The sequence below is a fragment of the Diabrotica undecimpunctata genome, chromosome 4 (genome assembly GCF_040954645.1).
Source record: "Diabrotica undecimpunctata isolate CICGRU chromosome 4, icDiaUnde3, whole genome shotgun sequence".
NCBI classification, from domain to species: domain Eukaryota; kingdom Metazoa; phylum Arthropoda; class Insecta; order Coleoptera; family Chrysomelidae; genus Diabrotica; species Diabrotica undecimpunctata.
The window spans coordinates 98,885,015-98,898,312 of NC_092806.1; the positions used below are offsets into that span (position 1 = coordinate 98,885,015).

The 13,298-nt window shown below is 30.8% G+C and overlaps 1 protein-coding gene across 2 annotated transcripts in view; it reads right to left on the reverse strand.

Moving 5' to 3' along the window:
• LOC140438325 (uncharacterized) overlaps positions 1–6,228 on the reverse strand; it is a 230,877-nt gene extending 224,649 nt beyond the window's left edge. For both annotated transcript variants that reach the window (XM_072528007.1, XM_072528006.1), the window contains exon 1: positions 5,901–6,228. In XM_072528007.1, coding sequence (XP_072384108.1) covers positions 5,901–6,213 — 313 coding nt within the window. In that variant the 5' untranslated portion in view covers positions 6,214–6,228. The remainder of the gene's footprint in view (positions 1–5,900) is intronic.
• Between the last annotated feature and the right edge of the window lie 7,070 nt (positions 6,229–13,298).

The window sequence follows — 13,298 nt, forward strand, 5'->3', positions numbered from 1 at the left end:
CGAATGTGCAAATAGACAAAGAAAAAGTTTTATTAGGAACCATTATTCATGTCTTGATAGACAAACCGACCGCACCTAGCAAACACGATGTGAAGATCGGACGAGAAGCATGTAGCGGATATAATTATCTACTAGTACATATAAAATATACAGTGATGAGTGTCTTAAGAACCGGCAAATAACGCAAAAGATTGAAAACATAATACGTTGTGAAATAAAAAGAGATGAAAGTAGTAGAGGTGGGAAATTATCGATAGAAACCTCTAATTTACATTAACTTATATTAGGACTCTCGATAGTTTCCCACCTTTAGACGTTAGCTTATGAGCTAGTTGACTTCAGTCATAATATTACAAGTATGACGTCGAACATTAACATTTTTTAAATTTCGCATAAAGTAAAAACTGATTGAAGGCAATAAAGCAAATGTAAGTAAACGGTTTAATTAGTAGTAATTTGATAATTAATTCTGTGTGGACGAATACAGAATAACAAGCTATGATAATTCTGTAGTGAGAAGAGTGTATGCGATGTCTAAACATAAAATAATAGGGTACAAGCCGCAGCCCTGTATGTCCCATTTCCTCTGCCTATGTATCACAAACATATACTTTTTTATAGAAAATGCCTTTAAATTTCTAAAAGCTCTTGTTTGGTGTAACATTCTTCAAAATACATATCATTCGTCTCCATGTAATTTCCAATTTAGGAATTATTCGAGTTTAGAGCCTTACTTAGTTGGTGACTGTGATAGCTTTGTCCACTATTATCACGCTATTCTAAGAAATGTTTGGCATAAGAATATTTTTAAACCGTTCTTCAAAAAGTTCTGCCGTTGTATCTTCATGTTAGTCGAATCGAAAATATCTTTATAGAAAATCGTTATTCTTTTTTCTTTATTTAACGGAGCTTTTATGTTACATTTACCGGAGGAATCGGTAAAGCCTTTGGGTAAATTATCGGACGATTTTCAGAGCAAAATTTTCTTATCGTTATATACTCATAACGCCATTTTGTCTTTTGTCAATTATACGATATCGAAATCCCATCCTTTTTAAAATTTTTCATAAGCTGGTGAGGCCACAGCTTATTTGGATTTCGTCAACATTAAGCCGTTGCTTCAGAGCTCTTAATGTAGGTATGCGTTACTCTTCGTACATTGTATAGACTTTTCGACATATCAAGTCCTTATCGGCTTCGTCCATACATTTGGTGAAACTGGAATCTTTACGTTTTTTTCTTGTTTCTATGAGATTTGATGTAATTCCTTTTACTGTGATCAGAGGTATTTTCGTCAAACAGCATATTTCACTGTTAGCGGAAGTTGTGTCAAGTCCTCTTTTAAGTAAGGTACTGTATATAGTTTTTACAATTTGCTTTGCATCTACAGATAAGTATACAGTTTCTTCTTTACCGGAACACTAGAAGAAGCCCCATTATTATTATCCCATGGACATCACATAATGATAGAAAACGTTATGAATAAAATGAATAATACTACTTAACACTTTCCGTTATACATAAAGACAAACAAATTTTATCAAGAACTCGTATTTAAATACTGGTTGGTGCTCAGTTACCTAAACTTATTATATAAATACCTAAAAACCACTTAAAAGGTGATTATCAAACCCGTTGCGCACTACCATCGAATTCGAAAAACCCGTTTTGTCAATATAAGGCTTATATGTTAATAATAATAATAAAATTATAATGAGTTTGGATAGTACGCAATTAAATCAACATTAAGAAATGAAGATTGATAAATTTTTCCAGGAAAGATATTTAAATTTTTCCTTAAACCGGGCTTTTTATACTATTATCGGTAAACCCAGTATGTTTATAGTCGGTACTAATTGAAGTAAACTATTTACTGCTAAATAAACTTTACTAATAATACTTATTTTAAACTAAATAATGAATTCTATTAACAAAATTTTGGTCCAGCTATGGGCTCTACTTTATCTCCACTATTAGCGAATTTATCTATAAAAAAATTCGGAACAAATATTATGTCTAAACAAAATTTAAAACAAATAATATTATCGATAAAGGAGAGACAATAATATTTACCATGGAACAGAAATATAATAACACTACCTTTCCTCGATGTTTTAATCTCAAAGAACGATACTGTATAAGAGGATCAGATGTATAGAAAACCAACACACACTAACATATGTCTAAATTACAAATCAAACTAAAGCATAAACGTTAAAAAGTGAATCGTTAAATTATTATACGATAAAAACTAACTTATTCTAACGAAAATTCGTTTTTAGAAGTAAAACTTGTTAACATCTATTTTACTAAAAAATGATTATCCATTGTCGTTTATAAATAAGGAAGAATATACTGAATGCAACACAACTACTTAGAACGGGATCCTATAACATTCACAGAAATAAAACGAGGAAAATAAGAATAACATACATAAAATGATCATCGGAAAAACTTAAAGCAATAGGAAATAAATTCAACATTTTAACAACGTTCAAAACAACAAACACATTGAGATCTATTTTATCTAAAATTTAGCCTAACAATGAAAAACAAAGAACAAAAAATTGTCTTTATAAAACAGTTTTGAAAATGGGCACATATTTATTTAGGTGAAACATAAGACCATTAAAAGTTAAGATAAGTAAACATTAATTTTACATTAAATCTAGAGAATTTGATAGATCTCAAATATGTCAACACGTATGAGAAAATGAAAATAGAGTTCAGTGGAAAGATTTAAGTATAGTCCTGAAAGAAACAGATGCTAAAAAAATCAAAGAAGCGACTCTATGCAAAATGAGACCAATTGTGTTGTAAATTCCTCGGCAGAATGCAGTAGGATCTGGTTATCCATATTAAAAGAGGAAATCAATAGAAAGAAAATACCACTATTGGTAAGTCAAGTTACACATCGACGATTCATGATTTATATTTTAAAATAAAATACATCAGAGTTTTAAATTTTAAAATAAAATACCTCAAAATCGAGGTATTATTGAGAGTAAAAATAAATGTAAGGCCAAATACTTATCATGTCGGGATAGTATCATGAGGTTTTTGTTCCTTTTTTTCCCTCATGATTTACCAGTCAAATTTTACTCTCATCATTGCATGAGGTTGTGTTTTCAAAAATAAATGTTGTGCTATGATTTTTGTAAAATTTATGAAAAATGTATTATATATGTCTTAATTACCAATATGAATGAGTCAGATAAAATTAAATTATTAGAAGGATTTTCACCAAACAACAAAAAAAATTGTTTAATTTAATAATGTTCTGTATTTTGAGAACGCTTTTCAACGTAGAAATCGAAAGACCAAATAAGCTTAATTTTAAAGTAAAATTGTGGCTTAATCCCAACAAAAATAGTAAATTAAAACCTATAGGAGAAGCGTATACATTAATAAAACGGACGAATGCTAGTAGTTTGCTTTATACGATAGTTTTAATAAACTTAAAGCGAAATGAAATAAACTGACTTCCAGTGTAAAATATAATATATATAAAAATAAAAAAAAGAAATTAAAAAAAGGTTTTAAATTGCGTCAGAAGTTTTTCAGTTCAGAAAACATGGTCTGAAATTCTTTGTCTCCACAAAGGGAGACGAGATCTGACTCTTGGCGAAGAAACCAGCCAAGCCAAGTTCACTGGTTTCCAGCTTTAGTTAAAACCGTGAACGGTAGTTGTTTTGGGATTAAATTATTTTAACTTTATTACTAGTGGACCAAGTAAGCAGAGATATCTTTTGCAATATCTTTATGTATAACATTTTACTGTGCTGTTGCGTCAATCAGCGCTGCTCGACAAGTTTTATTTTCAATATTTTATTGCAATAGTATGAAATATGTCTTATTTATAGAGTGAATATATTAACAAACGTGTTTTAATGATTTTTGTTTAATTTTTCATTGTAACGTATAATATAAGTTCACCAAATAATTAAAGTTATACTTTTGCAAGAAGATATTAGAAAAAAAAGTTTCTTAAAATGGACTACAATGTCACATGGCGTAATCCCTTTTTTGTAGATACGAGAACTTTATATAAATGAAACTTGGTTATTTAAAAGTATACCTTTGTGGGTAGGTATAAGCGATTAGTTTTAGTTACATAAATTAACAAATTTATAACCAATTATACCTAAATTAGAAATACTTTATGTTTCGTTAGAAATTTGTTAGTCTGAAATGAGACATTATTGGTTATTGTTAACCCTGTTGTATCTTCAGAAGAACGGTGGTTAGTTCTGAAATTGGAAAGTTATTTTAACTTGAATCAAAAAATAACATTAGTCCATTGACATCTGTTACGGCAGATTATGGATGAAGGATGAAGTAAAAAAAGTTAGATAGAGAAATTCGATATTCAAAAACGTTACATTTGCCCAGAACAGGCAACAAAAAGTGATGTGTTGCAAAAATTAATAAAAAAGAACTGTGTGAGATTAGTTTTATTAGTTTGTCAAGACTGTTGAAAGATTTAGGTTTTCGATTTAAAAAGACAAATAATTGTTTGAACTCTCCGGTGCTTCAAAGGAAATAAAACAAAATCATCCTGGTAAGATGACATCACGAAATGCTATTTCTCTACCAGTTCCGGTAATGGTAAATGATACATTATACTTTATGCCGGAAACGATGAGAGCTTTATTCATGAGGCCAGTTTAATTTTTTCGTTCACAAGGAGCAACCTAGGTGATTTTCCATGAAAATATGGATGCAAATATTTTAACGAAAGTTTGTTAAAAAAATTCATTTATAAAAGAAGAATTAAGGGCGTGGTTAATTGATCATATTTTAACAAAATTTTAAAGTTTGTTTTTTTTAACTTTATTGGAACATATTTTTAAATGTCGATTTAATTTAAAGAAATTTGTTATCGACCAACTGGTTCTTAAATATGCTATGAAGTTCTTTGATTTCCGCCCTAGCATTGCCACTACAGTGCAATTGCGTTGGTTTGGGGTATGGCAAAAAATCACTATGATAAGCGTGCATCTTAAACAACAGGTGACGCTAGCGTTCTTGGTTTATAAAAAGAATAGCATGAACAAACAAAGGTCGAAAACAACTGTGGAGTAACTTGTGGATTAGGTGCGACATCTAATTATTCGCATAGATAATATGATAGTGACGACTGTGATTAGCGAAGTATCAGATAAATAATAAAGTAATAATAGTATTATTCACTTTAACACCAAATTTGCAAACATCGCCAAAAATATTAATAAAATAGAACTGATTAAACAAGTTTTTAAGTTTATTTATTATTTAATTATATATATATATATATATATATATATATATATATATATATATATATATATATATATATATATATATATATATATATATATATATATATTCATATAGTCCGTTTAAAACCGACAAGGTAGTTATTATTAAGAAAATTAGGGGCTTTAAGTAGAATAAAAAAATAAGAGATAAGGAAGTGAAAGAAGTTAAATTTGGTAACAAATTTTAACTATATGTCGTTTATTGCAAAAATTTGTGATTTTAATTTGTCTTTTGGCCACGATAAACAATTGCACCAAAGGTAGTAGTTGTTTCAACAAAAATGTGACAAAATTTGTCTGAGATAAGATATGGATGAATGAATATTCATAATGGATTTTGTGAAGTCCATATGTTATTGAAAAAAGTAATCCTTTTAAAACACAAAGAAAAACAATGATCTTAAACTTACGAAAACACTAAACTGGAACTATAATATAATAATTTGTCTTCAGTCTGGAAGAGGTCTACAAAATTACTCAGTGGAGATCTTTTATTAAATTCGTACAGAGAAAAATATTACTAAAAAAGACGAATTTAGTTTTTGTTTTTTTTTTTAAATTTGCCGGTGTATGTAGAAAAATTTATAATTAAAAACTTACCGTCTTCAAGATACGCACTGACGGCGTTCGTATTGGGCACCAGTTCCGCCAGCACCAGCACTAAACTCGAAGCCAGCATCAACCAAGTGTACTTCATGTCGGGGCGAAACGTAAAACCAAAACTGACACTCTTACTCGTGATATAGGAAGTGTACAGTGCAGGAATGAGAATGTTGGAGTGCGAGACGCGAATATAATGCGGAGGAGACGCCTCCCTTTTGGGAAGAGCATGCGTCCAGCCAGAGGCGCCCACGGACTTTAACACTTCTTTGACGGTTTTAAAAGTTTGATTTGTCCAGAGTGCAGCCCACATCACGTCCAAAATCTCAACAATCTGACGTCAAGTTGCTTATATCTCTTATTTGAATTTGTCGTTGGTACTCAATTCAACATTATTTAAAATTTTTGTACCTAATTTAGTATAAATTTATAATATATTTCTGCTTTTTTTTTAATTTGCCTACTAAAGATCTATTAGTTAATACTTTGTCTAGTATTTTTAATTTTTTCAAAATATTTAGAAAAAGTTTCGAAATTTTCCTTCCATTATTGATTTTGTTACGTTGTCTTCCAGTTTTATGTTTCTTACAGATATTTATTGCTCCTAGTTTAACTTATATTATGTATATGTTAACATCTAACATCTTCTTTCTCTTGTAATAAAACATATTTTGGTTGCTCCATTATTCTAAATTATTTGGATTTGACGTTAAAAGCATGTTTTAGGTTCTGACTACATTTTTGAAAATGTTATTACTATTGCTATGATTATATCGGGTAAAACTTTCGAAATAAACGTCATCCCGTAAATATGTTGTTTTTGAAGTTTACTACAATTGGACGTATACGAAATCATCACTTTATAGTACTATACCGGCTATACCACTATAACATACCGGCTATTGATAGCTAAAGTACCGAGTCGTTACAGATATTAAAAAGTAACGAAAATTTACATACAGTTTCATATATCGCCGACTGATTTTAGTTTTAAAAACCGTCCATATATAGGGGTCCGGTGAAGAGAGGTGTCCGTTAAGAAAGAGTTTAGTGTAGTGTATTTGTTTATTGAAGCCAAAAATGCCAAGACGTGTTTTAGATGTAGAAAACTTTATATTTAATGTACTTTCTTATTTTACTGCTGAGAAAACCAACGGGGGCCCTTTGCGACCAGTTCAGTCCATACGTGAATGTGTGTGTGATGCACTCTGTATTAGTGAAACAAAACTAAAGTCGGTTTTGCAAAAAGCAAAAAAAAAGTGGACAAAGTGAACAAAATGTCGCACAATATAAATCTCGCCGACAACCAAAGACTATAGATCTTCCCGATGGTTGAAAATTTGAAATCCGTGAGAAAATATATAAAATGCGCGAAAAGAAATAAAATTAGAGAATAAGATAATAAGTAAGTTTTTTGGTGTTTTTAATACTAATTGAATATTCGACTAAATAAATTACACTATTTAATCACTTAAGTATTGTTACACTTCGTTTAAATCACTTAATTTAAAAACCAACTTGTATGCAATACTAAACTCAATAATAGTAATTTTATACTTCAAAATCTGAACTACTGTTGTATAAACTATCAACCCTATATTTATATCATGACTTCATATTTAAATCTAAGGTTTATATCTGTCATAACAGTATTTTAAAAATGGGGAGAATTTACATTTGTACAATTCAGTACATTGGACCAGTTAAATTGATACCTTAAACCGAATGTAAAACAGTCGTATATTCGTGGAATGGAGTATAAAAACCCTTTAAATGTAGTAAGTTTGACTAAGAGATGATTAATTGTGAGCACAGAAGTAAAAAAGATACTCTAAAGATAGAATATGAAGTTACACATTTAAGGGGCAACTAGATATTAGTTAAAATGAAATAAAAAAAGTTAAACGAACAGGGGTTAATTTGTCAAAATGAACAATTACAAGAATTCCAAGATACTTTGAATGAGTTACAAGTTCAAAGTCAGTGTCAACTTGAAGAAAGAAACAATGTAACCAAAGAAGTTACTCTTCGTAGGACAACAGCTACACAGGAAGAAATAATAATCAGACTGTCCTAGAAAATCTTAAAAACAGTCAGAACAAAGATAATGACTTAAAAGTTACACGAGAATGACTTAGAAATTATACACAAACAGAGTAAAATTATAAAGTCCTACTAGGCTCAATGTAAATCACTTTGTCTTTTCAATAGTCTATTATATCGACAGTGGGAGTCTCGATGGGGTATGTACAGTTCAATAAGTGATACTTCTAAAATCACATATAAAATGTGTGTTGCAATAACTTGATAACAGCCTTTCTGGAAAGTTGTGGTCGTAGTTGTAGCAAGTCATGAGAAAATAGCACAATATTTTTCCTGAGAGCCTTTTGAACAAACAATATTCTCGGTCTAATTTTGATGCCAGAGAAAAAAAACAAGCATTTAATGATCGAAATGGATTATTTTTAAAAATGGCCTGAAATAGCTTTTCCTTCTAATCAAGAAGCGACTACAGTAACAGAAGTATTCATCACATATGTCAAATTAAGACGTCGAGTTCATTTATAGTAACATTTTAATGAAGGACGAAATTTTGAATCAGAAATATGGCAAGAATTGATGAAAATCTTGGGTATTGAGAAAACTCGCACTATGTCTCGCCATGCTCAATAACACTCGCTATGCTCAAATGGCCGAATGACATAATATAACTGTTTCCTAATACCTTTCAATGTTTGTCGCTGATAATGAAAAAGATTAGAATACTTTAATTCCTGTGTTTCTGTTAGCCTATAGAAGTTACGAACTAAAAGCAACCAGTTATTTTCCATCGACGATAATCACAGTAAGAGAAATAAAGCTTCCTCGATATTTTATTTTTGGAAAGTTGCCTTCTTAAAAATTGGAAAAAGTCTAAGTAAAGGCCAGACTTGACATGCATCTTGCTGGTGCAACTTACGAAATAGATGACCCAGTATAGTTATACAATTCCACAAGCAAGAAAGGACTTTTTTCATCTAGCAGAAAATTCAATATTTATATATATATATATATATATATATATATATATATATATATATATATAAATATATATATATATATATATATATATATATAAATATATATATATATATATATAAATATATATATATATATATATATATATATATATAAATATATATATATATATATATATATATATATATATATATAAATATATATATATATATATATATATATACATAAAAGTAAAAAGTAATAGCATGTCTCGCAAAACAGAAAACCAAAAATGGTATATCGATGGAAGGCAACCGTATATACGTATTTATGACTATTGGTCGTCTTCAGTACAGTGCAGCCAAGTTAGAAAAGGAGCATATTAACTTGGGAAAGGATCACTACAGGAGCAATGCAACCAATTTGTGGCATTAGAGTTAGAAGACCCTGATGGTTTCCAGGGCAACAACTAACACCAACCACGAAGGAAGCTACAGCTACCTGAAGAAAGGAATCCCAAACGTGGTTGGTGTTAGTTGTTGCCCTGGAAACCATCAGGGTCTTCTAACTCTAATGCCACAAATTGGTTGCATTGTTCCTGTAGTGATCCTTTCCCAAGTTAATATGCTCCTTTTCTAACTTGGCTGCACCGTACTGAAGACGACCAATAGTCAGAAATACGTATATACGGTTGCCTTCCATCGATATACCATTTTTGGTTTTCTGTTTTGCGAGACATGCTATTACTTTTTACTTTTATTATTCACTCGCATTATCCTTTTCCATTATATATACATTTATATATATATATATATACATATATATATATATATATATATATATATATATATATATATATATATATATATATATGTATATATATATATATATATATATATATATATATATATATATAAAACAGAGAAAGTTGATAGTTTCAGAACAGAAGTATTTTGTAGTTTATAGTTGTCATTGTATTAAGCATTGTTATATTGTTGGTGTTATTTAAAAAATATAAGTTATTTTAAAAAAATGTTAGAGGACAAGGTGACAATATGGCCCCTTGATTTGTTTTTCGACTAGAGATTATAAACAATCAACATTTTAAAATTTTAATTTTCGTCCACATAACTATTAGTCTAATACTAATACAGTATAATTTAATATAAAAAATCAAGATCTAACATAAAAAAAATTAATCTTATCAGTATCTGGAATACTGTGAAAAACAAAAACAAAAATCTATCTGTAGAAATCGCAGATATAATGTTCAGTTTCTGCACCGGCATATTCATTGTGTGCACATAAAAGACAGCTATGATACTGTATCTAAGATTCCCCTCTGCTATTACTTGAATAAGACTCCTCGCAAATGATGCACACGGCGTCGTCTTTATCAGGAATTGAACCCTGTGAACTTAGTTCGGAATCTGTATTCTCTTCAATATTGGAATGATCACTTTTTTCGGTGTCAGAATCTTCGACGGTAATACATTTCCGAACTTTCTCTTGGGCTTCTTTGCAAATTTGACCTCGTCCTCGTCCCCTTCCGCGTCCACAACTCTGTTTACGGTCTTCAGCTTTCTTAAAAGATTGTTCTAATTCAAATTTATAAGGCGATGATGTAATTACAGTTGCTTTTGTTGATTTTCTTCTCCGATTTAAGGTTTCTATTTTAGGCTTGGGTATTGGTAAAATTTGATGGGGTAGTGTAAGCGAAGCGTTTACAGCTGATGATGTTCCTGGTTTTGAATAGAAGACAGAAGGCTTTATAGTAAGCAGTCTTCCATGTTCTTTAGATGATTTGGGTTAAAGAGATACGAAATCTGATGTTGACGTGCTTGGAGCACATGACTTCAGTTAAATTGAGGATTCAGGAACAGTGCATGAAGTGGGTTGGAGAGACGATTCTACAGTTAATGTAGCAGTTTCGACAGACAGCTTAGGTAGGTTCATCATCAAAGAAGTTGTACTCGATGAAATATTTTCCGCTTCATTTTGAAGCGATTGTGACTGCTAGAAAATCAGCATCCTGAAAAATTTGAGGATTAAAGGGATATATTCCAGTCGCTCTAAAACCATTTACGGCAATCTCAGCTGGTGCACATTTTAAGTAAGCTTTACCCAATAACTCAACAATATCATGAGACTTACGCATTATGTCACAATGTAACAGAAATTTTCTTATTTCCTCACAATAATGAGATTTAAGTGCACCCACAAATATTTTATTAAGCGATTGCAGCTTGTGCGTAGTATGAGGAGGCAAGCTGATAATGGTAACATGCTTTTCACGAGCAACTTCTAGAATATTAACATTACGAGTGTGGCTGTAATGGTTATCGAGTATAAGAAGGACATGAGAATCCTCTGTTTGAGTGGTCTTTGATACAAAATGATTGAACCATTCAGAAAATAAATTGGTTTGTATCCAACCAGAAGGGTGTACTTTTTCGATGGCTCCTGGCGGAGCCCCATTCAATAATACATCTGTAAACATTTTTCTTGGGAAAATTAACATTGGTGCGATGAAAGTTCCTCCGGCGCTCATTGCGCACACCAACGTCACTAAAGACCCGCGTTCTGCTGCAGCTAACGCCATTATTTGCCTTTTACTTTTTCTTCCTATCACTTGCGGTACTTTTGATTGCACGATTGTAAGTCCAGTTTCATCTACGTTATAGACACGGTCGGAAGAATAATTTTTTCTTGCATATTCAACCTCTAACAGATCAAAAAACTCCTTAACTGCTTGGCGATTGAATCCTTGCACTCGAGCGTAAGATGTTTCCATTGGTTTTCTGAGAGATAATTGCTTTTTATGTCTATTTAATAAATGGTCGAACCATGCTCTATCTGCTCTTTTATTTTTAAACGGATTTTGGATGTTATTTTTGACTGCTTATTGATAAACCATTCGCCTAACATCCAAGCGAGGAAGTCCATAAAAGGTGCACTTCATTTGCAAAAGATAATCGACTAATTGTTTCTCCAGAGTTAAAGGTAAAATAGTTTTTCTACCAAACGGTTTTCGTACTAACAGATCTAATGATAAGTCAGGATCATGAACTAGCCTTCTTAACGTAGTTCTTGGTACAGCAAATGTTTTGACTGCTTTCTTAAAACCCATATGCTTATTACGAACAGCCTTTACTGCCTTTTTCACGTCGTTAGCACTTTACAATTTCCTCTTTTTTTCTCAGATTTAGGAGAAAGATGCAGACATGTAATATGCCCCCCCCCCCAATGTGTATGTAATATGGACCCGGGTCCATAATGCATACACATTGAGGGGGCCATATTAAAGCAATAGTTACATAATTACATTATAAACAAAATATCAAAAACAATTTATATCTCTTGCAAAATGTTCATAGTTACCTTTAAAAGTTGATATTCAATGGTTTTTCTACACACTAATCATCAGAGAAAGATGATGTTTATAACTGGTTTCTTCGAAAACACAACATAAACACAAGAACGGCAAAAAGTTTTGTTAAGCACGTGAATGAAGCGAGCTTTGTAAGTCGACTAAAGGCTAAACGCGGTAGTTCTCAGGTCCTGACAAGTTTCGATAGATAAAGATAAATGTAGTATCAAGCGTAAATCAACGCAATCAATGGTATTGGCGGAAGTGACAAATTCACACATATTCCCACCTTCTATACAATATATTTTTATTTATAGTAATTAAATTCGTACAGTTTAATTATTAAGAAAATTTAAACAAAAAAATAAGTTAATTATAGAAACTTAACATCCTGTAATAAAGAAACGAGAGATCTTTGACTCGTCGTTACGGAAATATATTAATTTTTAAATTTTAAACATACTTACCACCTAACACATAGTTCAAACTCGTCCTGCCTAAAACAGAATATAAATAAAAGGAAAATAATTATTTTTATTTTTTATTACAAGTTAACCCACTCATAGTCTGTTATTTCTGACAATATTCTTTTGAAAACAATAATATTAGAGAGGATATTATTATGTATAAAAGCTGCCAACGCGTTAATATATTGTATTCGACTGAAGAACATGTCCTCGAGGATAATATTTTTTTTATTATTACCTTAAAATTACGCTATAAAGCCGTTTTTGTTTGTACGGATAAATTGATCGTAGAAATTCTACTCTAATCAACCCGACAATTTTCGCAGGAGTTAATAATTTGTTCCCAACAGTGAAGAAAATTGATTGGTTGATATAAACCTTAATAGAAACCAATTCACTCATTATTCTTGGAGTTCAGTTTTTCGTATTAGATTTTCAATTATTTTATATAGGTTACCAGTGGCGTTAGACCTATCGATACTTTTATTACATAACTGACAATAAAGGTTCCTACAAAAGCTATACCGAAATATAGAAAACGTGGCGGATACAAATATAAGAGCT